This window comes from Strigops habroptila, chromosome 5 (genome assembly GCF_004027225.2).
Source record: "Strigops habroptila isolate Jane chromosome 5, bStrHab1.2.pri, whole genome shotgun sequence".
In the NCBI taxonomy this organism is placed as follows: Eukaryota; Metazoa; Chordata; class Aves; order Psittaciformes; family Psittacidae; genus Strigops; species Strigops habroptila.
Window position 1 is genome coordinate 31,331,031 of NC_044281.2, and position 24,740 is coordinate 31,355,770.

The following is a 24,740-nucleotide window of genomic DNA, read 5'->3' on the forward strand; positions in this document are numbered from 1 at the left end:
ATATGGGAGAACTTATAATGGAGGACGTTGTCGTTTACTTCCCTAATAGTACACATTATTTTAATTTTGTTTACCTGTAGAAAGTTTTTACTTTGTTGTATGGCAAACATCTAATACATTGCTTGTAGATCATGTTCTCATCTGCCTGTAGTTCCAAACCACATTTAGCACAACCTGAATATGTAATCATAGGCAGAGAAGCCAAAACACACTCCAGTGAAGTGTCAGCACGAAAGATGAGCTGCTTGTACTGACCAGTTGAAACAGTAAACTTCAGTTCTAAGATATGGGCTTTCACTTGAATCACTCCTACAAAAAAACCAATTTCAATTAAATCTGCATTCAGTTTTATTTATAACTTAAATCAAAAGCAAGGGTTACAGCTGATTCAAAACCAAAATCATTATCAATATTTTTTTCCCTTAGTAGCACATGTTAATATTTTCAGAGATGATTTATGCAGTGAAAAAAATCATTGTGGTTAAATAGTATTTTAAAATGCATAAGAATACTACATTTTCAGGCATTATTGTGATAGATGCCACTATAGAAGAGCCTGAACAAGAGATCAAGGTATTAGAATTCTGCAAATAATTTCCAATTGCTTTTCTTCCACACTAATTCAGAGACACTGAAAATTACAGCTTTAACAACTTAGCTTTCCACTATTTAGACATAAACTAGAGTTAAATGCTGCAATACCAACTCCATTTAGTTACTTCTTAATGTTTAACACTAACCTTGGCAATCTTCTACTTTACTGCTTGTGTAAAATGTGTTCTTTTGTAATATGTTTTCAATAGCAGTAGCTATTTTACTCTTGCTTTAGAGAATTCCAGTTTTGGAGAAATACTGTTCAACAAACTTTCAGTTATTAATCACATCATTACTAGACTGGTTGGTGTGAACAACAAAAGGCAGCATTTCTCCCCATGTTCCAAAGCTATCTTTGTATGGTGCCACCACATACCACACCTATCTCGCCTCTGGGCTCACTGAATGAGGCTGCAGCCACAGTTTGGCTAGGTACTGAGCAGCAGCAGCAGCCTCCAGAATAAATTCAGACTCCCAGAACTGTGGTAACTTTAAAAACAAACAAACAAACTACACCAAACAAAAAAAAGCAGTATTTAACTTGATCAACAGAACATCTATTGGACAAGGGGTAATGGGTTCAAACTTAAACAGGGGAAGTTCAGGTTAGGTATAAGGAAGGAGTTCTTTACTGTGAGGGTGGTGAGGCACTGGAACAGGTTACCCAAAGAAGCGGTAAATACTCCACCCCTGGCAGTGTTCAAGGCCAGGTTGGACAGAGCCTTGGGTGACATGGTTTAGGGCGAATTGTCCCTGCCCAGGGCAGGGGGGTTGGAACTGGATGACCTTAAGGTCCTTTCCAACTCCAATCATTCTATGATTCTGTGATTAGTTATGCACTGCACAACAGACATTACAGAGCTATGGACAACAGCTTTACCTGAGCACTTCTCCTCCAAATGTGCTGAGAGCTTCGTCACCTGCATGAGGGATGTTTTGCTTTTCTGAAACTTTTCTTTAAATTCAATTGCCCTTTTGTCATCATCAAACAAGCACTCACACGATGACCATGGAGTTGTGTGCAGTTCAAAATCACCTGAGACAGAACTATGTTGCACCAGAAGGTATTTAAAGTCCCATATGTGATCTACAGAAAAAAAGGAATAAAAAAAAACAACCATAAAACCAACAAACCAAAGCCAACTAAATAAATAAAAAATTATCAACAAATAAACCCCAGAAGAGTTTACTTTCTATACCTTATTTAACTTGTAGAAAGCCAAGGTTACTTACAAGATTGAGAAATAAATCAGCAAGACATTCTCACATGGTCAGCTCTGGCAACTTCGTTTGAAGCCTGATGACATATAGGGTTTTTCCTTTCCCCATAAACTTTACATGAGCCCTCCCATAACAGAATGATGCTTTTATTTCACCTGGACTGAATTCAGCTTTCAAGACAACTCAACTTTTTGAAAAAGAAAACAGTTACGAAATCTCCTGTCAGCTCTAAGAAGGAAAAGTTGTCAATGATTAGAAGAAGCCGTCTCTATGTTATTAATCAACTTTCATCTTTAATATGTCCCTGTTTTTTAGTCTTCTATCTCCATAATGCTCTGATTTAAAAATAATTAATTTTCCATCTTCCAATCAACTCTAAAGAAAAACTGCTTAAAAATTGAGATCACAGAAGACTAATATATTTTAGGTTGTCCTTCGCTTTGTTGTAAGAATCAAGTATTCACCTACTAATCAAATCTGATAACTGTTTAGGCTATTATTTTTTCCCATGTTTGCTCAAGGTGAAAGTTGCAGCCAAAATAATTGGTTTTGGAAGTAAGGTTAGAAAAATGCACATTTATTACTTTTTGTTTAATGTATTCAAGTGTCTATATAAGTATTTATTAGCATGTATTAGTATTTCCGTATTTCTGATTAGTCTGATTTTTGGTGGTAACTTGCTAAAAGTGCAAGCTCCTGAAAAATCTGCTGTCAGACACAGATTTACAGGAAAATACTCCAAAATAACCTCTCCTCTGAGCAGCTTCATGCATCTCGTATCTGACTAAAGATCTTGCAGCCCCCCAAAACTGAGTATGCTCTGGTCTAAAGCAAGGTTCAGGCAGTAACACTACAGCAACACAAAGAAAAATCTAAACAAGAGGAAACAAACAGGCACTTGGCAAGAGGGGATATATGGAAGTAGAGGACAGTCTAACTGGGGTACAAGATTTGGCCAAGACCTGAATTTAACATGTTATTCAGATCTTTGATATTCCTCTGTTGATTAGAAAACTGATCACAAAACATGAATAAACTATAAGTAATCAAGTTTAGAGAAACGTGTGTAATGAAATCAATCTTTTTGGTAATCTAAACCAGATAAGCGTAAAACATGAACTGAATGTCTGATGACTGTATACTGGACTGATTTTTAGCAAGAGTTGAAAAAATAAATATAACTTACCAGGAACAATTTTTAGATGCTCTAGAACTGCATAGTCTTATGCACTTTAAGTATGTGAACAGTTCAAAAGTTAAAAGCCAGTACACACATACACAACCAGCAAACACACAACACAGCTGTGCTGTTCATGGGTTGTCTGTGATAAAGAATTTGAACAGCTGAGGAATCACTCATCTTGAATTTCAGATAATCCTTTAAACATTAAAAGGCCACCTCCTAGATGCACAGTACATTAGTTGGAGAATAGGACACAAGCTTTGCATCAAATACACTTATTACTACAGAGCTCTATATCTTACACTTTCCTGCTTTAAGCATTAGAGAATGTTGTATTATTGTGTCTGAGAAATTACCTTTGGTATCTTCTTTTTACAGCTATAAAAATTTTTAAAATTCCATACCTTGAAAAGTCTAATATTCTAGCACACCAAATTCTCTAAGACTTCTAAGCATCTAACAAACAGTATACACCTGCTCACGCTGAAGTACGCACAAAAATAAGGTCCATGTAGGTATTCTGTATTAAAGTCAATTGGTTAATGCTTAAATTGGACCATCTTCTTCAAGCAGCTTAAGAGGTAGGTCTTGCAGTTAAATGATTACTTATAAACCTAAGTGGAACTGGTAGTATTCAGACTGCCTACATTTAATAAGAAAAGATTCACTAAGAGATTGTTTAACCTTTCTGTGTTTTATTTTGCACTATACAAAACCTGGCTTTTTAGGCAGGCACACTCAGCACTTCAACTAATAAAGTGTTTACTTCCTAAGTGTATGCATTGATCAGAGATACAAACTCTTCAGTTATCAATTTGACAAAAACCTAGTTTCACGTATTTTAAAAGAACAAAGCCAGGACTAAAACAAAATTCAGCAGTAGTCACTGCTAAAACACAGGCCATGTAATTCTTGCAAGAGATGCTTTTAGTCAGTTACAGCTAGACTTGATAGCAAGACCATTAGGATATAAAGCCTGACACTGTAGTAAAATGGAAGGCAGCAAATGAAAATAGGAAGTAGAAAAAACATCAATTCATGTTAAACCAGACAACAATAAGCAGACTCAGCAGAACTGACAACATAGTTAACATTCAAGGGGTTTTTATAGTTAAATAACTAGGCATCTTGTGTCTAGATTCAAGTTTTAAACACTCATGCTTTCTCAGTCTTCTGAAGCAAGTGCGTTCAAATGCTGTTGCTGATGGCACTGCTTCTGAGCAGAGAAGACATGTTACAATCTGTATCAAATACGTTGTTCTTCCAAAGGGAATATTTAAAGCTTGCAAGGAAAAATGTTACCAGCTGAGCATTTTGAAGATGTTAATAGCATCACAAAAATCCTTTTACAGCTACCTATAGCTACAAGGACTTTACCTTTTTTCCTTTGAAGTTGAGGGTACCAGGCAGCCCCTGCTCCCCACAGCACCATCCTATAGTGTTGATCTCTGTTCTGTTCTACTGTTAGAATAATTTTTCTTTGGATGCCACCTCTGTAGCTATACACTGATTCTGAAAAAGTTTGAAATTATATGACTTGTACAGTAAAAATCTTATAAACACAGAAAACCCACATACCTCTATTAAAATAAATTCATGCTGCTATCTCATTCTGTAGTACAAGGAAAACAAAATACACCTAAAGTTTCTTCAGGCCAAAATGAAAGTAATCTGATTTCTTCAGCAAGATTATCTAGTTTGAAGGAATGCATAAAGTATATTAATTTACCTTTATCCATCTAAATACTCAGCAACTGGACACCTCCCTTTGAAACAGCAGGTATCAGCTCCCACTCATCCTCACTGGTATAAGTGGAAAGAAATACTCAATCTCTCAGCAAGAGACTGTCATAATTGGAAGTTAAAGTTCCTGGAACTTCTGTGGAATACACTAAAACATTTGTCTAGAATTTTCACATGAAAGAAAATTATAGTCACATACAAGCAGACCAAGAGGATTAGTAACAGTACACAAATTAAAACAATTAAGATCTCTACAGGATCTTACCCAGGATACTGCCTGAACATTTCAGCTGCACACTAAAACTACAATATTTTCATAAACAAATAAATTTTTGAACAATAATTCTTTCTTTAAGTATCTAACAATACTGGTGTTATGTACAGTAATATAAAGATTTCTATCTTCAGAGTTCTCCATTTATAATGAATAAACATGATACTGACAGTGTGGGTAACACGATGCTAGTGCAGTATGATCAAATTCACGTGCAAAGCTTTGAAGTCAACCACTAAGAATCATAGAATCATAGGTTACGGTTGGAAAGGACCTTAAGATCATCTAGTTCCAACCCCCCTGCCATGGGCAGGGACAAGAAACAGCAGTACTGTAAAGAAAAGATGATCAAAACACTTATGCAGGGAAAAGACAGGAAGATTCCTTTTCCAGGTGTGAAGAGTGGTCTTTAAATGCCCAAAGTGTGTTAAAAAACATAGCAGGACACTGCATGAAATACCAAGAATGCCCCAAGATAATTTGGCTTTGTTCATTTCAGAAGGTGAAGAAGATGCTAGCAAGCCTGATTATGCATGGAAACAAATTATCAATTTTAACATGGAAAATTGCTTCAGAAAGAGGAATCCTGAAATAACTGCATAATCGTGAAATAACTGCATTCACTATTAGAAGAAAATGAATGTGTGATAGAATAAACTCAAAAAAAAAAAAAAAAAAAATCAGTACATGCACTATTGGCCATGATTCTTTAGGGGAGACGAGCCTTTACAATAAAAACATACAGGAAACCAAATTATATTAATGAACTAGTTCTCTGTTGTGCCTATGCAGAAGAAACAGCAGTATCACAGTAGGACATCTTAGTTTCACACTGAGCATTCTCCAGTCTTGAAAATCAGGAAGAACTTGTACAAGAAGGGCACACAAGTATGGAGCATTAAAGAAATATTGCATGTATTTAAGAAATCAGGAATGCTTAGCTTTAAAAAAACCTATTCCAAATAGGAAAAAAGAGAAACAAATATTCTGAATAAAACAATATAAAAGTGCACAGTTCCATTATAAAGTAAAAAAGGCAAGCACATCCTAAAAACATTAAAATAATCAAGAATTTATTAAATTCTGAAAACCACGTAATTTGTAAGTGCCATCAAATGTTCTTTTAATGACAGAATGCTTACATGGAAGGTGGCAGGTGAGCTTTGACTGTCCCACATGACATTTTCATAAACTAGCCCCATTTCTCGAGCAGTGGTCTACCGTACTAGTGAGCATTGAACTCATTTCAGCAACTGACCACAGCCATTATTCCCTTCCTCTCCCTAGCTCCATTTCTCTAACTGCTATGCCCCTGTGAGTGGATCATTATGAAGGTTTTACCTGTGACTCCCATGTCAAACACTGGTGAATGGAATGGGAAACAAATAGTAATTTTGCAAAGTGATTCTGGTTAAGTTTTACCTATTGTTGAAGTTTCAGAAGTTGAAGTCCATTGGATGAACCTACCTGTTAATATGGCAATGTTGATAATTTTCAAGATTGAGTGAACCACTGTATTTGGCTGGAGCTGGTCCAGCTGCATATACTGAATACTATCCAGCCTCTGAACTTGTCTTCGTGGAATGTCTTTGAAGTGTGGAAATTCTGATGCTATGTATGCCAGTAAGCCACGGAGAACACCACAACCTACTATGGGATAAACTTATAGGAAAAAAAAAAAAAAACCAAACAAAAACCAACAAACCAAACCCAAAGTTAGAGGGACACCCCCCCTTTTTTTTTTTTTTTTTTAAGCTTAGAAATATAAAATGTATCAGTTGGTGCATTATTTACACTGACAAAACCAAAACAATTTCACAGCAATTCTACAGCAAAAATTCTTGAGATGTGTAACACTTGATCCAAAATTAAACTGTACTTCATCTGCCTCCTCTTGATAACATCCTGAAGTTAAGCTAAGTACAGTATTTTTAATTACACCAAAACAGGAAAGAAATCTTGTATCATAGCTGGGTAAGAATAGCTGTTCTTGATCTTTTTACTTCAGAACCTGACTTAAACAGCTGGCAATAATGGACAGAAGACAACAGTAAGACAGTAAGAACAATGCAAGTTTATGGTGGTACTTCCACTGTTATTTTCCCTTAGATGCCAACCCTCCATGGCTCAGATATATTTAAAGACTTTGTGCTTAATAGCCTGCAATCAATTACTTTCCCTGAGTGGATCTACTTATTCTTTAAGCCTCTACAGTTTTTAGCAAAAAAACATTAATCCTCATGAAATCTTAGACATCTTATGGTTGAGTCCTGGGACAACTGCTCACTCTCACGTCAAAAAATTCAGTTTCCTCAGAATTCAGTTTTGAATGGTGACCATCCAACATTACCATAAGCTCCAATGCCTATCTGCTGTCATCATGTCCACAGGTATTCCTGTCATACTTTCCTAGTGTTTTGTACCTTTCAGTTGCTCACATTTCCATTTTATTCTGTGCATGAGGCATTGCCAACAAAATGGAGTGGAGTTATGTATAAAATAACTGTATAGTACAGCTATTTTACTGTGATTTTTGTGGAAACTTATGCACTATAATCTTACATTCTTCTGGATTGAGGGCTGAGCAGTTCCCCAGATTCAGTAACTGACTGGTAAATGTAGACTGCATCATGACTTCTCCGCACCAAAGATTCTCATACATTATTATATCTGCAAGAAAAAAACAACTTTATCAACTCATGTATCAATAATATTGAAGTGTGTCAAACTTTTCTTGACTATAGAACCATCATACATACAGGTGTGAAAGACAGTTCAAAAGAGGCCACTTGGAAACAAAGTGATTTTTTTTTTTTTTTTTTAACTACCAACACCATTTACGAGTTAATAAATTTTCTCAGTAGTTTGATACAATTCTTCAATTCATATAAAATATTCAATAGCCTCATGGCAGGTCAAGTGCGTGATGGTATTGGGTAAATTATTATTGCCCTACGTTTCAGAATGAGTAGTAAAGTACTAGGCCTACCCAGAAACACTTTTGATGTATTTTGAGGTAAGAATGTCTAAGCAGAAAAGAAAAATCCCAATTTATCTTCAATCTCTTTAAAATATCTACCTTTGTCCCTACCTATAAGCATTTAAAGAACTCTTAACAAAAAGAAACGGGCATCTTAAACTGTAAAAGTATTCAAACAATTTTATATGGGGGGGGGGGGGTGTGTGGTTTTGCTTGTTTGGGGGAGTGGTATTTTTTGTTTGGTTTGGTTTCTGGAGTTTTGGGTTTGGGTTTTTTGCATTTTGCAAAACCTAAATAGCCAGACCAGTACCAAGTTCTGGCCAACTCCAGCCCTAAATTAGGTACAGTATCATTCTATAGTACTGTGCTCTCTTACACAAGATGTATTCTCTTAAAGAGAGTTTTGCATCTGTTGGGTTAAAGAGTACAAAGGACTTAATAGGAGGAATCTTCACTATTACAGACAACAGCATTTTATATTTCTCAGACCAAAGACTATACGTAAGAGATGTGCAAACTTCTATTGGACAGTTGATGCTCCACTGGCAGAAGGAGTGATAACTCAAAGTGCAGCTGAATGATGTAAGTCATGTAAGAAAGATACCTACAAATGCTTAGCCATGGTTACATATTGTTCTACTTTAAACAGGCATTTTAAAGATTCACATATTAAAAATGCAAATAACAACTCTCACCTGTAAGCAGTACAATATCCCCAGGAAACACAGTGAGTGACCAAAATGCAGCACCACGCCACAGCACCACCTTTCTCTCAATTTCTGACTGGTCAATAACTACAACTGTTGCTACAGGAACTTTACATGAAGATTTTGGTCTAGTCTTCACCTGTATTTCTTTGATATGGCAAGGATGTATAATTGTGACCAAAACATTGTACTTTTGATTTTTGCAGCAGCAACTCTTAAGTGGTGTTAATTTCTTTTGAAGTTTCTTGAACTCCGTCATCCTCTCTTGATCCACTCTCATCCCAGGACCAGCTGGACAAGAATTAAGTTTTACTCTCTTAGATTTCAGCTGTCTTTTAAATGATGAGTGAAAATTACGAAAGGAATCTTCACACTTGTGGGCTCTTTTAGAAGAACTCTTATGAGAACTGTCTACTTGAGAGCACAATATTCCTGAGCTCAATGGTTCAATATGGATTCCATTTACAAGTTCCTCAGCAGGAACATTAAGTTCTTGAAACTCCTCTGTATTTTCCTGAGCACTTCCTTCTTGTTTTGCAGCTTCCAAGCAAATGTTTTTCCCATCACCCTCAGAAATGAAAAGTTCAGGGGAACTTGTACATTCTTCCTTATATTCATTTTCAGCTACATTGAGACATGTTCCAACATCAGAATCAAGTTGGAAGTGATCATACCGCCTTTCATCTGTTTTTTTGCCTACTTCCGTTTCCAGTAGTTTTATGACTCGCTTCTGCATCTCATTCCGATCCTGTGCAAAAACAGCCATCTGACTTGAAGTCATTATACTACGAAATTCAGTATCTGTCGACACTGCAAAGTCTGGACAATCACTTGGTTCTCCTTTTGGTTTTGACTCTTGATTTTGGGGGAAGAACATATCCAAATATTGGCTTAGGTGTTCACTTCTACAATCTGACTGAACACCTTGTCCCATAGACCTTAGATGTATGCTGATCTGCTTAGTACTGGCAACCAAATCGGAAATGTCAGAGCTGTTAACTTCTAAATGACCACCTTTTCTTTCAGTGAGGTTTGAACAACAGCCATGTGATATTTTATCTTGTCTAGCTAATTCTGCAAATTTTTGTGGAAGGTGTTGATCTGCAGCCTGATTGACATTTGCATCTGTGCATCTAACTGTAGATATCTGACAATCAGAATAAATGCAACTTTCGCTCTTTTTAGGTGTGCTGGTACAAGTTACTGTCACAGGTTCAAGAGATGTCAAATATTCTTTTGCTACCATTAATCTCCCCTGTTCAGACTGCTGAGAGCTGTCATTGTTTGTAGGAACTGCTGTTTCTGCCTGAAACACTAAGTGGTCAGCACCTTTAACTCTTTCAGAAAAAAGACCATGTGTATCAAACAAACAATGGAGTTCTCTCCATTTTTCAGCAGCATGTGCTGATCTACTTTGTTCTGACACTTCCGGCGGGCTTGGAATACTGGGTGCTCCCACAAAGATATGAATTTGAGGTCTTTTTGACATTTTGGATTGCTGTGTAAGTTTGACTTTAAACAATGTGGTTTGTGCAATAGGCACAACAGTAAACATTAGTAAATGCAAAAAAAAAAAAAAAAAATTTGGCCTTTCTTAATAATTTAAAAATACATAACATTCAAGGGATCATTTCATAATTTAACTCGTAAAAGCACTACTACTTAAAGCCTATAAAACTGAATGTACAAAATAGACAAGGGGAAGCTATTTGTTGTGTCAAACTTGCATAGAAAAATACATTTACAGTAGGGCTTAATTTCTGATTCTGATACTTGGAAATATAGCAGATGCAGAATTATAGAGAAGTTCAATTTAAGTTTAATTATTGAGCAGACTTATTGTCATTTGTTATTGCTAATTAAACAGCCAAATGTGAATTCACTATTCAGTACTTAATTTTAATTCATGTGAAATAAATGCTTGTAAGGCCGTTTATATTTTTAAATTTCTGCTATAGTATGATTTTAAAATACTCAGCTACAGCTACAAGTGTTCCCCAAAATGCAGACACCTAGCTACATGTTTTAAGAGTGGTGTTAATAGGAGTTGCTGCAATAGGCAGTTCCACAGAGGTAGGACACAGAGCTCCAGAAACTAAATTCAAGAGCTAATCCAGCTGCAAACAGAAGAAAAAGAGCATTGAAACAAATACAGCATCAAAAAAGATTTAAATTTTTAATTTAGCATTTACTAAATTAACAAACATTTTCTAACAACCCACTAGAGCTCAGTAAATCTGCACATTCATAAAGCTCACACTAACATGGAAAAACTATAAACATTCTGGAACACTGACCAAGAGGTCTACTACAGGTGTAACAGGAAAAGTAATATACAACCGCCAAAGTTAAACATATCATGTCATAATACAAAGGAACTACAAAACACAGTAACTGGTACCACTCAGTTTTATGCTCACTGCAAAACAAATAATACGTAAAAGACTGCTATGTCCAAACTTCTGCAATTGTATGTTTAAATAAATTTAGACTCATGAGAATACAACTTCTGAAGGACAATTCCCATACTTGTGAAAGGCTTACGTTATATAACTAAGTTAAGATGGGGCTGTTCAGCCTGGAGAAGAGAAGGCTGCGTGGAGACCTCATAGCAGCCTTCCAGTATCTGAAGGGGGCCTACAAGGATGCTGGGGAGGGACTCTTCCTTAGGGACTGTAGTGGTAGGACAAGGGGTAATGGCTTCAAACTTAAACAGGGGAAGTTCAGGTTAGATATAAGGAAGAAGTTCTTTACTGTGAGGGTGGTGAAGCACTGGAATGGGTTGCCCAAGGAAATTGTGAATGCTCCACCCCTGGCAGTGTTCAAGGCCAGGTTGGATGGAGTCTTGGGTGACATGGTTTAGTTCGAGGTGCCCCTGCTCATAGCAGGGGGTTTGGAACTAGATGATCTTAAGGTCCTTTCCAACCCTAACTATTCTACGACCCTATGAACTAAAGAATGGTAACACACAAATAACCAAAAAGACAATGTTACCACTACTTTAAATAAACTTTAGAAATGAAACCTAATGGATGAGATTAAATAATTCCTCCCATTTCAAAACGTATAAGTCTACTGGTAGCTTTTTCATTTGTTATTACCTTGGCTACAGCCAGTACAGATGGGTAGCTTGCTTAATTAGACACTCTATAGTATAACAATATAAATGTCTCTTAATAAAAGAGATTCAAGTGAATAAAAGGTTCAAATGAACTAAAAAAACATTTCTTCCACATGCGTGCTATAGTACAAAAGACACTGAACAGCCAATTCTGACACAAGCCCATGCCACTTCTAAAGAACTTGCATACCATGCAGAGATTAATGAAATAATCAGTCATTTCCAAACTGGGCTTTGGTACAGCGAGCAGCTCTTTCATTTCAATCTTTGCTGCCTTCTACAAGGGATGAATACTAACCTGTCACAGGTATAAGATACCATCTTAATGCAGTCTTACTGGAAGAAATACACATTAAGATCTGTAACTAATATTAAGGAGTACTTTGAACATACTCAGGTGCTTGTCCTAAAAAGGATTTTATAAGCACCTTATACCCATATAGCACTGACATGACAAAAATGCATTAATAACAAAAAGTGACATATTTACCACAGTACTAAAAACCCACCAATGCCAATGAAAAAATCTGGTCTACTGATCACAAACTGAACGCTGCCAAGATCCAATACTGTATATATATATATATGTAAAATTGATGCCATTAAGCAACTGAATGTCCCGGAAACAGATTAAACTGAATTTACAGTCGCATGATGGCTATGCCAACTTCTAGACAAAAAAGAAAAAGCTGCTTAAGAGTTTCTCCTAACAAATGTGTTCTGAATGAATATCTGATATACAAGAACACATGAAACAGTATGGCATATAACGCATGTGAAATCAGATTAATAGCACTAATTAAGATGTTAACATACTTTAATATTTAATACTTTAATAGAAACCACTTCTATGCTTTGGTAGACTTCTAGTTATACAGTATCTTATCTCTAATTTTAATTATCACTTTTGGTTTCTGTCATGTTTAAAGATTAATAAGTTATACATAAATTCAGAAAGTTTTCCTTAACTTTCCAGTTCTATAACTTCTCTAAACTTAAGATTTTCTTTTCTGATTCATATTTTGCAGTGCAAGCATATTACATCAAAGCAATTTAATCTTGATGTTATTCAATAAATTTTTGCAACTAAAATATTTATATTTTAAAACCCTAAAATTCTCATTTTCCCTTCCTACCTTTATTTAGAGCTTAGGAATGTTCTGTGACCTCTGCCCGCCTCCTGTTTCAGTTAACAAGTCCACTATCGAATAACCTGCTTTGGCAATTTCTGAGTTACCTTTTAGGTTAAAGATACCAAACCCCAGTACCAGGAATCATCAATACTTATCATTTAAGTCTGCAAATCAGAAAAAAATTAAAGTTTGGGTAGATTCTCTGTCTGTAAAATTGTTTAAAGAATCTTTGCTATGCTTGTTTAGAACACTATTATTACTTATTTAATGAGTTTTGTTAGTGAAGTTCTGTGCCTTGTTTTAAGGAAAAAAATCCAAAAGTACAACTCATTACAGATCTTAGAAAATGAGCAAAAACTATCATATTAGCAAAATGTTGCGGCAACAGAACAAATCTATTTTTGTGCTGAAGTTAAATTACGTATGGGCAGACAGGGGGTTAACTACACCAAAGATAACAGGAGCTAAAGCTTATAAAGGTATAACTGAAACCTGAATGCACATATCCATTATACCTGTTAATTATTACACCATTTCTTCATTTGCGGAAAGGTGCTCTATTCATAACAGCCAATGAAAGCCTAGCTTTTTATCTATGAAATGGTCAGAGTCTGATCTATTAAAAACCAGCAACTACATCAGCAAGTTTTACATCTGCAAGACACTGCAACTAAAGTTTAATATACCTATTACAAGAAACGAATTATGTATGGTACACAGCGTACTTCTCCTGATCTAAACAGTAGACAGAATTCTCAATTTAAAGGTTTTTAAAATGAACAACTATGTCATTAGCAGTTTGTTAATCTCTAGTCATCTGCTACACATATGACAAAACTAAAAATAGCTTTACAAATCCTCCTCCAATAGTTACTCTTATGAACATTGTGTTATGCTATATACATGGTCTTACATTACCCCTAAAATACCTAAGAAGTATTCATTATTTTCATTCCATATTTCACTATTCACTCATCATGATAATCAGCTAAGCATTAGGCCAAAGTAATTTAAAAAGGGTGAGACAGCTTCAGCTTCCTATCACTCCTGAATACTAATGGCAGCCAGATGCCTAAATCCCTGGTTTTAAAAGTTACCTACAAATACAGTTTCATCAAGTGTTCACTTAATCCCTCTAACACTGAAAGCAAACCACACTAATTCTACCTCTGGGTAAGTTTCCTTATGCCTGTTAACATCCTACAGCTTCAAGCCACAAATAAAATTACAGAAATAACAGACAACAGAGGACAAAGGATTAGAACAATATAATGCAAAAGTGTAATTTCTTTTCCCCTCCAGAATACTCATACACCCCCTACACTGAAGTTTCTGGTGATAAAACCAGTATATTCCTCTAATTTGCAGCTTTGATTTAGCACAGCTTGGTAATAATCATCCTAACCTGTAAGTAGTTAATAACTTCATTCCTACAGTATGCAAAAGCAATTCTATTGTCCTTTACCTGGCCCTGTAGATAACAAATACATAAAGCAGGATATCCTTTAAATTCTACATTTTAACTTCTACTGTGAGCTTTCCCCTCCCTCATTTGCACACTTATTTTATACTTCTATCTCTAGTACAAAAAAATCGAATCACTTTTTCACTGACCTTACAACAGAAGAACATGAGTTAATAGCCATCTTCAGAATATTTATTTTCAATTCAATCCAAGCTGTAGAGTTGTTTGGTTGAGGTTTTTAGTTCATCATATGTTGGTAGAGTAGAACATCTACTAAGACAATTGCCAACCAAAAAAAAAATAAAAATAATCCTTTCTCTTGACATCCCAGGAAACTCTTCTGGCACTTTTACCATGCTGCTCAAAAATTCAACTGTGTCTTTCTAAAAGCCAGGTACTGTAGCTGTACAATAACCTTGAAAAACTGAAGAAACAGCAAGCAGGGTACTAACAGTTTCATACACTTAGAATCTGAAACAACTCTGGGATGAAGTGATGAACACATTACATGTTTGCTTGCAACTTGTGCCAGAAAAGAGAAGGATGATCTTTATGCCAATAGTTCATGCTGGTGCCAGCAACATGACCTATTCACCAAATCAGTAAGAACTTGGTCTAAAAATATAAGTATTAAGAGGAATTCAATGGAAAATAAAACCTGCTAGAAACCAAGCTAAGCAACTCATAGCTAAAGCAATCTTATATTTTACATAAGAGTGAGGGATGTATCATATTATCAGGCTTAAAAGATTATACTTGTAAGTGAATGGCAGCTCAACAAGATGTAAGTAAATTGCTTTAGACTAGGCTAATGGACCTAACAAGAAATCAAGAGAATGCACATGTGGGAGAAAGTACATGTACATATGGGCAACTGGGAAATGGACAGACAGGTAGTAACAAGTCGTCCTCTTTTCATCTTTTGTTTGGTGATGGCAACAATCACCAAATACCTTTTATCTAAACTTTAATACAAGCTTTCACGCAAAGACTGCAATCCTATCTCTGACCTGTTTAACCAAACGTAATTTTACTTCAAGACTGTTATTTAGCTCACATAATAATGGCTCTGGAACACCGTGCACAGAAGCAGTCACTGGCCAGGCACAGTGGTATAGCAAGAATCCTGCTAATCAATACCTAAATTTATGAAAATCACAAGTTTTCACTTGCCTACAACAGTACCTGTAATCATTAGTATAAAGTTATCTCTAAATGCTATCTGAATGTAGGCCATTATTGACCATAAAGTAATTTCTATTAGTACTTATTGTGTACATTAAATAGCAGCAATACTAATCCATTCAGTATTTAGTTCTTGTCACTTGCTATTACCAGGGGACAACAACACCTGTTGGCCTCAAGACAGGTACAGGTGGTTTACAAATACACAAAAGCTATATTCAGCAACATGTAGCCATGAAATAACATGTATCCAAATTTTTTTTTATCTGCAGGGCTTTCAGTAACAAAGCACTTTCAAATATGAAACACCTACGATTTAGGCATTGCAATAGAAACCTTCCTAAATATTCCTGCAGCATAAGCAGGGAGATCAATAGTTTAAACCAAAATCTGTGTTTTGAGAAGTTCCATAGAGTCTGACACATTTCAGAAGTTAAATCAAAATACTGAATAAAAGGCCAGAAACACTAAGTTGTTCTTCATAACTATTAAAATAAACAACTAAGGCAAGCAATCAAATAGCACTGTTAACATTTAATGTGTACCTACTTGCCTGCAGGATGAAGGCCTGTGGATTCTGAAGTTGCGCTCTAAATGGAAAATTTTTCCTTGATCTGAAATAAAGACATTTCTTCTGTAAAAACAAGCTTGGATCATATGGAAGCATCTACTCAGCAGCTGCATCAGCCATTTTCTTCAAAAGGATTATTTTATAGAACCAAATGATGCAAAAATATGAGCACAGATGACACATTTTCAATTCAGCCACTGAGATGGTCTTCATTGTGTTTGAAAATTGAAGTAAAGGTAGTAGGCTTTTGCGATTAACTTCATAATCCTTTTCTCAGTGCCTTTGCGCCTTGTGAGATCTCCTTTTAAGTAAATTCTATTTATTGATTTTTGTTTTGCAATATATAAAACCACATAATTAAGAACATCTGAATATACAGTGGCTGCTACAAACAAAAAGTTAAAAGTTCTGAGGAACAGTGACCTTTTGAGTAGGAAAGAAAGATAAAGGTAAAAGTTCAAAGATAGACAAAAGTGCTGTGCATGGTTTTTTTTTTTTTAAAAAACACTCATTCTCCAAACCCTTGTTTTTGAGAACTATTTAAACAACTAAACTGCTGTATCTTGTGGCAAGAAAGACATTCTTCCAGGTATTTCAGCATATTCAAAAAACTCAGTATTAGAATGACATCATCATGGCTTTTTTAAGAAAAATGGTTGAGTCTGCAGAAAATTAACCACAGGTAACATTACCAATGGAAATCTATTTTAGGATGTAAATCTTCTGATAAAATGAGGTTGACAAAACAATACAGGACCCAAGAGGAAAGTGAGGCAACTAGTCAAAGAAACATGATCATAATAGCCCTATTTCCATTGAAAAGCCTGTAGATGTGATTTATTAGGATCAGAAGATTAAAAAAGCCCAAGTTATCAGGTTAGCATCAACATTTATTTTCTTCTAGCAAAAGTCTTTTCTTAAACTGAATTTTTTTGAACAATCATGAAAATAGAACTTTCTAAACTGAGCAATAATTCACTGGGTTTTGATTGAATGGATTTCTGTAAAATCTATTTCCAGAACAGCAAATACCTTTCAGCTTGACTTAGTAACACAAATGCCAGAACATCACTCTATGGTACAGCTCAACAGGTACTATAATATTGACCAACCACATCTTCCTGCACAAATCCAGTGCATTTTTCAGGGGGTGAAAGGAAAAAAAAAAAAGAAAAAAAGAGGGGTGGGAGGGATTATTATTTAGGATAAAATCATTATGAAAGTTATCAGAACCCATCTTCCACAACAGTTGCATACATTACTGGGATTAACTGGTTATAGCACACAAGACATCCATAATCAAAGGCTGCTCTCTCAATCGCAGTTGCTTTAGTGGCTTAGGAAAGACACTTTCCACACTATGGCAGAAAAAAATATTTGAAATACAAAGCCATCACTATTACTTTCTCACCTTTACAAAAGCCTCATTCAAAAAAGATGAAGTTTTATAGCAAAAAATAAATACTAACTGTATGTTCATAGACGAAAAAGGGGTATCATTAATGTTTCGGAAAACAGCTGTAGGTAAGACTGTGCTTGTGCTTTTGTACTGTGGGAGACAGGGTGTTGAAAAGGTATCATTCATAAGCTTACTTGTGTGGGATAAATCAGTAACACTAAATACTAGTGTTCGCAAAATGTCTTTCACTCTCCATAAGCGAATATGTTAGCAGTAGACTGTAACAGAAGCCACGCTTCCTCTTACAATTAAGGCAAGTGGGGTATTGTTTCATTAACAGCCACCCACTCACGGAAGTCATGCTAGGAACGCACAAGTGATTACTAGATCAAGAGGTGCTCCAAGGCTGTGCAAAACTGGCAAATACACAGGCAGCTCCAGAAGCAGCCAGATGGCCTTCAAGTCCACAAGACTTCTTTAGATTCAATCAGGTGTTCATTTACCTCCTCACTGTTTATGCAGGATCTCTCCAGAAGAGCAAATACTTAACCTGCCTGTAAGCAGCAACAGCAGCAAGGAATTTTTGACAGGATTACACCTATGGCACAAGACCTTTTCTATTCTCCTCCCTGAGTCCCATTCTGCACGTTTTATCCACTTCTGTAGTATGCAACTACGTACTCCATGTGGTATCATTAGTGTATTTTTCTGAGGTTTGAAGTAACCGGTGACCTGATATACCAAATAGCTGATCTCTGCAATACTTCTGTATCTCAGGAAGATGAACCCTGGCTTCACACATTTCTGTAAATCTAAAGTCTCGAAAGGCAAGTTCATCACATGCTTCTGATATGAGCATTGTATCCTAAATAAAACTCTTGACAGACATTAACTACATGACAGTACTGATTTTTATATCCAAATCTCTTGTATTTCTGTTCTTGAAAATGCAAAGAAGTTTCAAGGTTATTTTAAGATCTTCCTATTGCACAAACTAGACACCCCTCCCTTCCTCCCTTATTCCTCCCCAGGAACATGCTTCAGCCTTAACAACTGCAAACGATATGCTGTTCTGTCTAGAAGGTGAGAGGTTTACGGGGTTTTTCAGAGATAAAGCCCCCTTAAGGAAATATAACCTTCAGACTTGGGCCAAGCTGGCTCTGTACAATAGCGAATAGCACTACAAAGATCACAGATGGTTCACTGCACACACTTGCTCTTTATTATGGCTACAGAAGTAACATACCTACCAACTTCTTTATAGAACTGTATGAATGTCAGCCAAGTAAATGTTCTTTCACAGGTACTATGGCTAAGCAGTAAAGTTGTTAATTTACTAGATCACCACAGAAAAGTCAAGATAAAATTTCAGAGTATTTTAAGTTAGTAAAAACTACAGCAAAACTTGTGGAAACAGAAAGTTTTAAAGTCCTTTAGTACTTAGCTAGCAAAAAAAGTAAGATATAATACATAAAGGAATTAGCATTAGCTTTTTAATATATAAGACTTTACATTTTAATGGTTTAGATGGATGTTAGTTTAGCAAACTGGTTAAGCTTTAACAGAGAACAGGTGACACTGAGTAACTATCAACACAGCTGACTGAGCCAAAGGTACCTTTTAGATGCAAATATGGCTATTTCAGAGAACTAACTTTTCTCCCAGACTTTAAGGCAGCAATGCACTTAGATTACTCAAAAACATATACTTCAAAGATTGTAGATCAATTTCTACCCACAAAAACAAAATAATCACAATTTAATAAAATCTGTGAATAAAATGCTTGAAACACTGATTTACATGGCCTGTACATATATCTACCCTTTTCCACTGTAATTCAGCTGTCTGAAAGCACCTCAAGTAGAATAAAAAACTCTAAGTATGGTGTTACAAGCCATCTTGGGTCCCCCTCTACTTTTGTAAGTCACAGTGCATAGCAGCATAACCACTGACAAAATTTTCTTGTACGCATATTCTCAGTAAAGATGAATAATTTTCTTCATTGTTTTTATGTTAGAGGCAATACCTCAATTATTTTCTGTACCGCGCTAGTATGGCTATTACTGCGTACCTTCACACAGTTGTCTTTAATTCATAACCTTTACAAATGATTTTATTACTCGTGGTACTACACAGTCCTCATTTTTTAAGTGTATTACACTAAGTGGTTGAGACCAGCCCTATCTGCCTGACTCACAGCTAGTCTGAAAAGATTTCAAGATAATTTATTTCCCTCTCACCCATTTTAACACCCAGGAACATTCTGCCCACTCTAACTCTTCCATCATGTGCTCTGGGAGAAAGTCCAGCAAAATATATTTATACTTCACATGTTCACATACACCATGAGCCCACTTAGAAGAAAGTCCCTTTCCTCAGAGAGATACTGGTACTCTAGGTGATCTATGTTAGCAACAAGCCATGCAGACAAAACCAACAATAGAAAATCTTGAAGGAACCATGAAATTTTAAGGCGTGTAACTTTCAAAGCTCCTGAAGTGTGAAGAGTTAAGGATGGAAACCGAAGAGGTTTAACTATTTGTCCATTTGTCTTCATGCAGAAGCTGATCCTCACTTAACTAAAACTATAAATTGCTTCTGAGTATAATTCGATATATCTTCAATATAATGAGGAAAGACTAAAGATTTAAGAAATGCTCACCTCATAGTTTACTTAAAACTGATTCTCCTACTGTAAGAATGAAAGTCTCATGAACAGAGTTCTGTCCACTGGGGTTACATTGCTCTACACAGGAAGACTGGGGAATAACTAAACTGCAGTATCTGTGCTCCCAAAAGATCAATTACAACAAGCAGTCCATGCAGTTACAGATCTGATAGAAGTCACCTTGGCCCATGTGATCTCCAGATTTTATATTCTCTTATGATCTAGGATGGGAAAACAAAATAGAAAAAAACAAGTGTGAACAAAGTCCAAGAAATTACACTATGTTAAAGAAGCTGATCTGACATTCTCAGCAAAAAGGCACAACCATATCTACACTGGCACATTCCCAAAGAACTCATGCCAATCTAAGCATCCACTTCCTTTGCTGACTAATTTCACCTTACTTTGCATTTTAGAAATTTTTATCACCAATATAGTCATAGGTCAAGTTATATTACCTTCTCTTCACCTGTCATTATCAAATTTGCTGGATGAAGACTTGCTGAAAGATTTTTTTTTTTTTCCCCAGACCTATTAAGGACATAGTGTGGAAATAATTTAATCTCTGCTTGAAAAACACACATGTAATGCATTTGACAATCACTCCTTTTATCCACACTGGCGCATTGAAGTAGCGTATGGATGCAGATACAAATATTTGTTATTTCAAGAGAACTTCTGTGGGTTTCTCTAATACTCATTTTAATTTCTATGGATTCTTTTAATCCAACAGAACCTGGAAAATACTACATAACTTTATTTTTCATTATCTTCAATGTAAAACGAATCAACTGTAGTTCCGTTAGAGCTTGCTGTTTCTGTTCCTAACATGGAAAAAGCTGAGTAAATTTAAAATATTAAATCTGATAAAGGATAAACATTCAAGACATGAAATATTTTACTTATAACTTACATTACAATCTAATACTATTTCTCTATTTCTTGAAAAATTCCTTGAGTTTCTCATTAAGAATAAATACTGTAATTTCTGACCTATATTCATTCAGATTTGAGGACCATAAAAGTTTGCATAACCACCTCAGTTCCAAACGATAATGTACTTTGTCGATCTTTAAGAAGTAGGGAATAAATTACCATCTGTTTTTCTTATCAGAACTGAGGCTAGGAAAGATTAAGTCACTTTGGCTCACACAGTAAGCGGAAACAAGTGGAGAACTCTGTGTGAATCTTTTATACTCATACCTTAAAACTGCATTATCATTCCCCAGTGTGTAATACTTTGTAGTAAGTCACAAAACTATCCTTTTCATCTCAACTCTTCTTCCTGCAATATAAGATCTATTGTCCTCAAAAGCTTTTATTCTTTACTTGAGGTCTCAGGTGCTTACTTAGGCCAGCATAAAATAATCAAAGTTGGTATTTACACAGGGCACCCAGTATTACTTTTTTGTTTAGTTCTTAAGCATCATACACTATTTGAAAGAGGTTTTCTCTTACCTTACGTATTGCGCAGAACGTACCCACACAGCTAAGCCTTAATTTTCAAAACATTGAGAATCACATTAAATTTTAAAGGACTTAAATTTTAAGTGCTATATTCTGATGTAACTTTAAGACCCATACACTCTGGGAGAAAAAAAGGTGCTGAGAATACAATGTTTTGCCAGATAAGATACCTTTTTTCTTTTTGTTAACAAGAATAAATTTCACCTAGAACTAAATAACACTAATGGACTTGCACTACAGGTATGGGTTGCAGTAGGTAAGTAAGGCATAAAGTATGCAGGAGGAACAGAACAATGAAGGAGACTGGCTTCTTTTTCCTTTCTTCTCCCTTATTACCTTCATGAGGCATTTGCTACATAAGGAAGAATCTCAACTTCTGCTTATATAGCCCAGTGTAACATTTATTTATAAACTACCACAATGCTCATGTAGGCTACAAACCTGAGATGAACACATAGCATACACTCTGTTCAAGAAAGTTGATCTGTAATGATAATGGTACAATCTAAAAGCATACATTATTTAGACAGCCAGTTAATTTCCCTTTACTAAATTACAGACAAACACCAGCTTATCTGAAAAACTGATAAGACAAAACAAAAGAAATCAAGATAAGCTTTTACAAATTCCAGGACTATTTTAACTCAGTCAAATGACAGCAATATAATACTCCTCCTGAAATCTGAAAATCTGTTAATGATGTGCAGAGACTCTACCTTACCAGGATTTCAAAATAAGTCAACCTACTGACTTTCAAAGGAAAAAAACAGAAGAGATAATGTCTTATTTATCTGTTCTATTTTATCTTGCCAGCGTTGACAAGATTAGACAATAAATAATAATCAATAAAACCTTAAACAGCACAAAATCTTCAGCTTGTTAATTAAAAGAAATGTTTAACTAAGGCAAATTCTATGGCAGTGCTGCAGGTTTATGACAGCAACTGCAAACTGTTCTCATGTCAACTGCCACTATCCTTTGGACACTCCTCACATCTCTGGACACCACTAAGACCATCCCACGCTTGCTCCTTAAGGCATCCACTGCTCCCACACCAGCAACAAGCAACAATGACAGCAACAATGCCTCCAGAAGACATTCCAAGATACACAGATTTTGTGCACACAGGTTTTGCCACAGGTTTTGCCACAACTTCATAAGCTGTCACTTATCCCTGGCACTGCATGGCTATACATTAAACATGATTGCCATATAGGCCTAGACACCATATATAACATGATTAATGAACCCCAGAATTTCCATAGAAGGGCATTATTGATAAACCAAGCCATTTAACTAGAAAACAGACCAAAGAGTGGAAAAATCTAACTTTTTTTTTAATATGGTGTTTTCAAAAATTGTTCAAATGTGCTCAAGATGTGACAGTTTAATTAAAACAAGTATTTCACATTCTGACCTTGTTATAGCTCATTCTAGATTTCTCTGGGTTGAGCTATAACAGTGATTTTTTGCACTGGATATCTACACCCAGTGGGCACCATGAACAATCTTGATGCTCGTGAAAGATGACTAAGGTATCACATACACACATTTAGCATCAACCATAACCACTTCCCTCCCCCCCCCCGCTTTTTTTTTTTTTTTTTCAAATACCAGCCAACATACTCCTGGACTTTCCTGATGAACACCACCAATTTTTAATACCAACAAACATAACAAGCAATTCTTAATTCTCCACCAACATCCTTCACAAAGGATTAAGCATTCAAACATATTTTAACAATATGGATTTCCATAACCAGTCTGCCAAAGTGATAAAGGTGATTTTGTTAACAGAAAAGCAAACAAAAGTACTGCAGAAGAGTAGTATTCTCTGGTTCCTAACAGCTTTAATGTTTGTTATTTAAACAATACACACTGTGTTTATGTCAACAACTCCTGACTGTCAGTTAAGTATTAAAGCAAGAAAAAACTGGTTTGCAGTCTCTGATGCTGTGATTCCAGGCTGTTAAGATCTCGGGTATAATTTTCAGCCAGACAGCCAGGCCATCACGAGTTGCAAAAACCCAACAATTTCAATTGTAAATATTACTTTCAAAAAATACTCAGTACACTCCTGGCAAATCATACTCTCTACTATCTCTTGTTTGTTGTGTTGACTAAAATAGACAGCAATTCTTTAAAAAAACGTGTAATATCCACAAAATAAACTGACTAAAGTGCTTTCATTGATAATCTATTTAAGGCAACACAGCTCACATGCTCACAGTGCACCAGTGAAGGTTTTTATGCTTGTATACCTGTCAGCTTTCCCATTAGCTTTTTCATCAGCTAATTTCAACACATTTAACAGTTAGATAAGAATCTCAAATATACTGGGTTTGGTAACTGTATCATTCCCTCTTTTGTCTTTTAAACTAGAAATGCGTTAAAAACGAGAAAAAGCTAAAGATCATTCCACAAAGATGCAAAACAGCTGCTTTAACAGATTCTCACTGATAAAGGAAATGAGAAAGGAACAGCCTTCACATTGACCGGCAAAAGCCATGTTGACCGAAAGGTCACTGAAAACAGATTAATTTGTTACTGACTTCAGTAAGTTTCAGATCAGATCTGCAGGCTCCAGAGAAAGTTACCTTTTGTCCTAGCCATCTGAAAGCCAGAAGTAGCATTATGGGAAATAAGTGTTATAAAAAGCATATTTTATATTTCTTAGTGATATTATCTGACAATGCTTATTAGCAATATATTAGAGTAACAGTACCAAAACATGACACAAAAAATTTTTGTGTATCTATAGACTGTCTGAATAAGAGATGAGGACATTGTCTCCTGTATACATGACGAGCTTTTTATATCTGTTCTGTCACAGACCTGAAGTAAACAGTTGGCAACATCAGTCATCATGCACAGCACCAATATAAACAGACGGAGATAGAAGGTCTTAAAAGCTGATAAACATAAGCACCAATACTTATCATGGCAATGAAAACTATATTTACTCATGAGGTAGTTATCAGAATTTATTCAATATTTTATGATTTCTCCAGCAGAATTGTTAACATTTT

The 24,740-nt window shown here is 35.6% G+C and overlaps 1 protein-coding gene across 19 annotated transcripts in view; it reads right to left on the reverse strand.

Annotated features, from left to right (window-relative positions):
• SHLD2 (shieldin complex subunit 2) overlaps window positions 1-24,740 on the reverse strand; it is a 36,021-nt gene that overhangs the window by 5,678 nt on the left and 5,603 nt on the right. For 7 of the 19 annotated variants that reach the window (XM_030488760.1, XM_030488763.1, XM_030488757.1 and 4 more), the window contains 7 exons: window positions 16,156-16,220; window positions 8,691-14,691; window positions 7,578-7,685; window positions 6,483-6,677; window positions 4,376-4,510; window positions 1,475-1,681; window positions 75-309 (listed from right to left, as the gene is read on the reverse strand). In XM_030488760.1, coding sequence (XP_030344620.1) covers window positions 75-309; window positions 1,475-1,681; window positions 4,376-4,510; window positions 6,483-6,677; window positions 7,578-7,685; window positions 8,691-10,257 — 2,447 coding nt within the window. In that variant the 5' untranslated portion in view covers window positions 10,258-14,691; window positions 16,156-16,220. Of the gene's footprint in view, window positions 1-74; window positions 310-1,474; window positions 1,682-4,375; window positions 4,511-6,482; window positions 6,678-7,577; window positions 7,686-8,690; window positions 14,695-16,155; window positions 16,221-20,238; window positions 21,287-24,740 lie in introns of those variants that run through there. The other 12 variants (XR_003991722.1, XR_003991723.1, XR_003991724.1 and 9 more) reach the window with 9 other exon arrangements.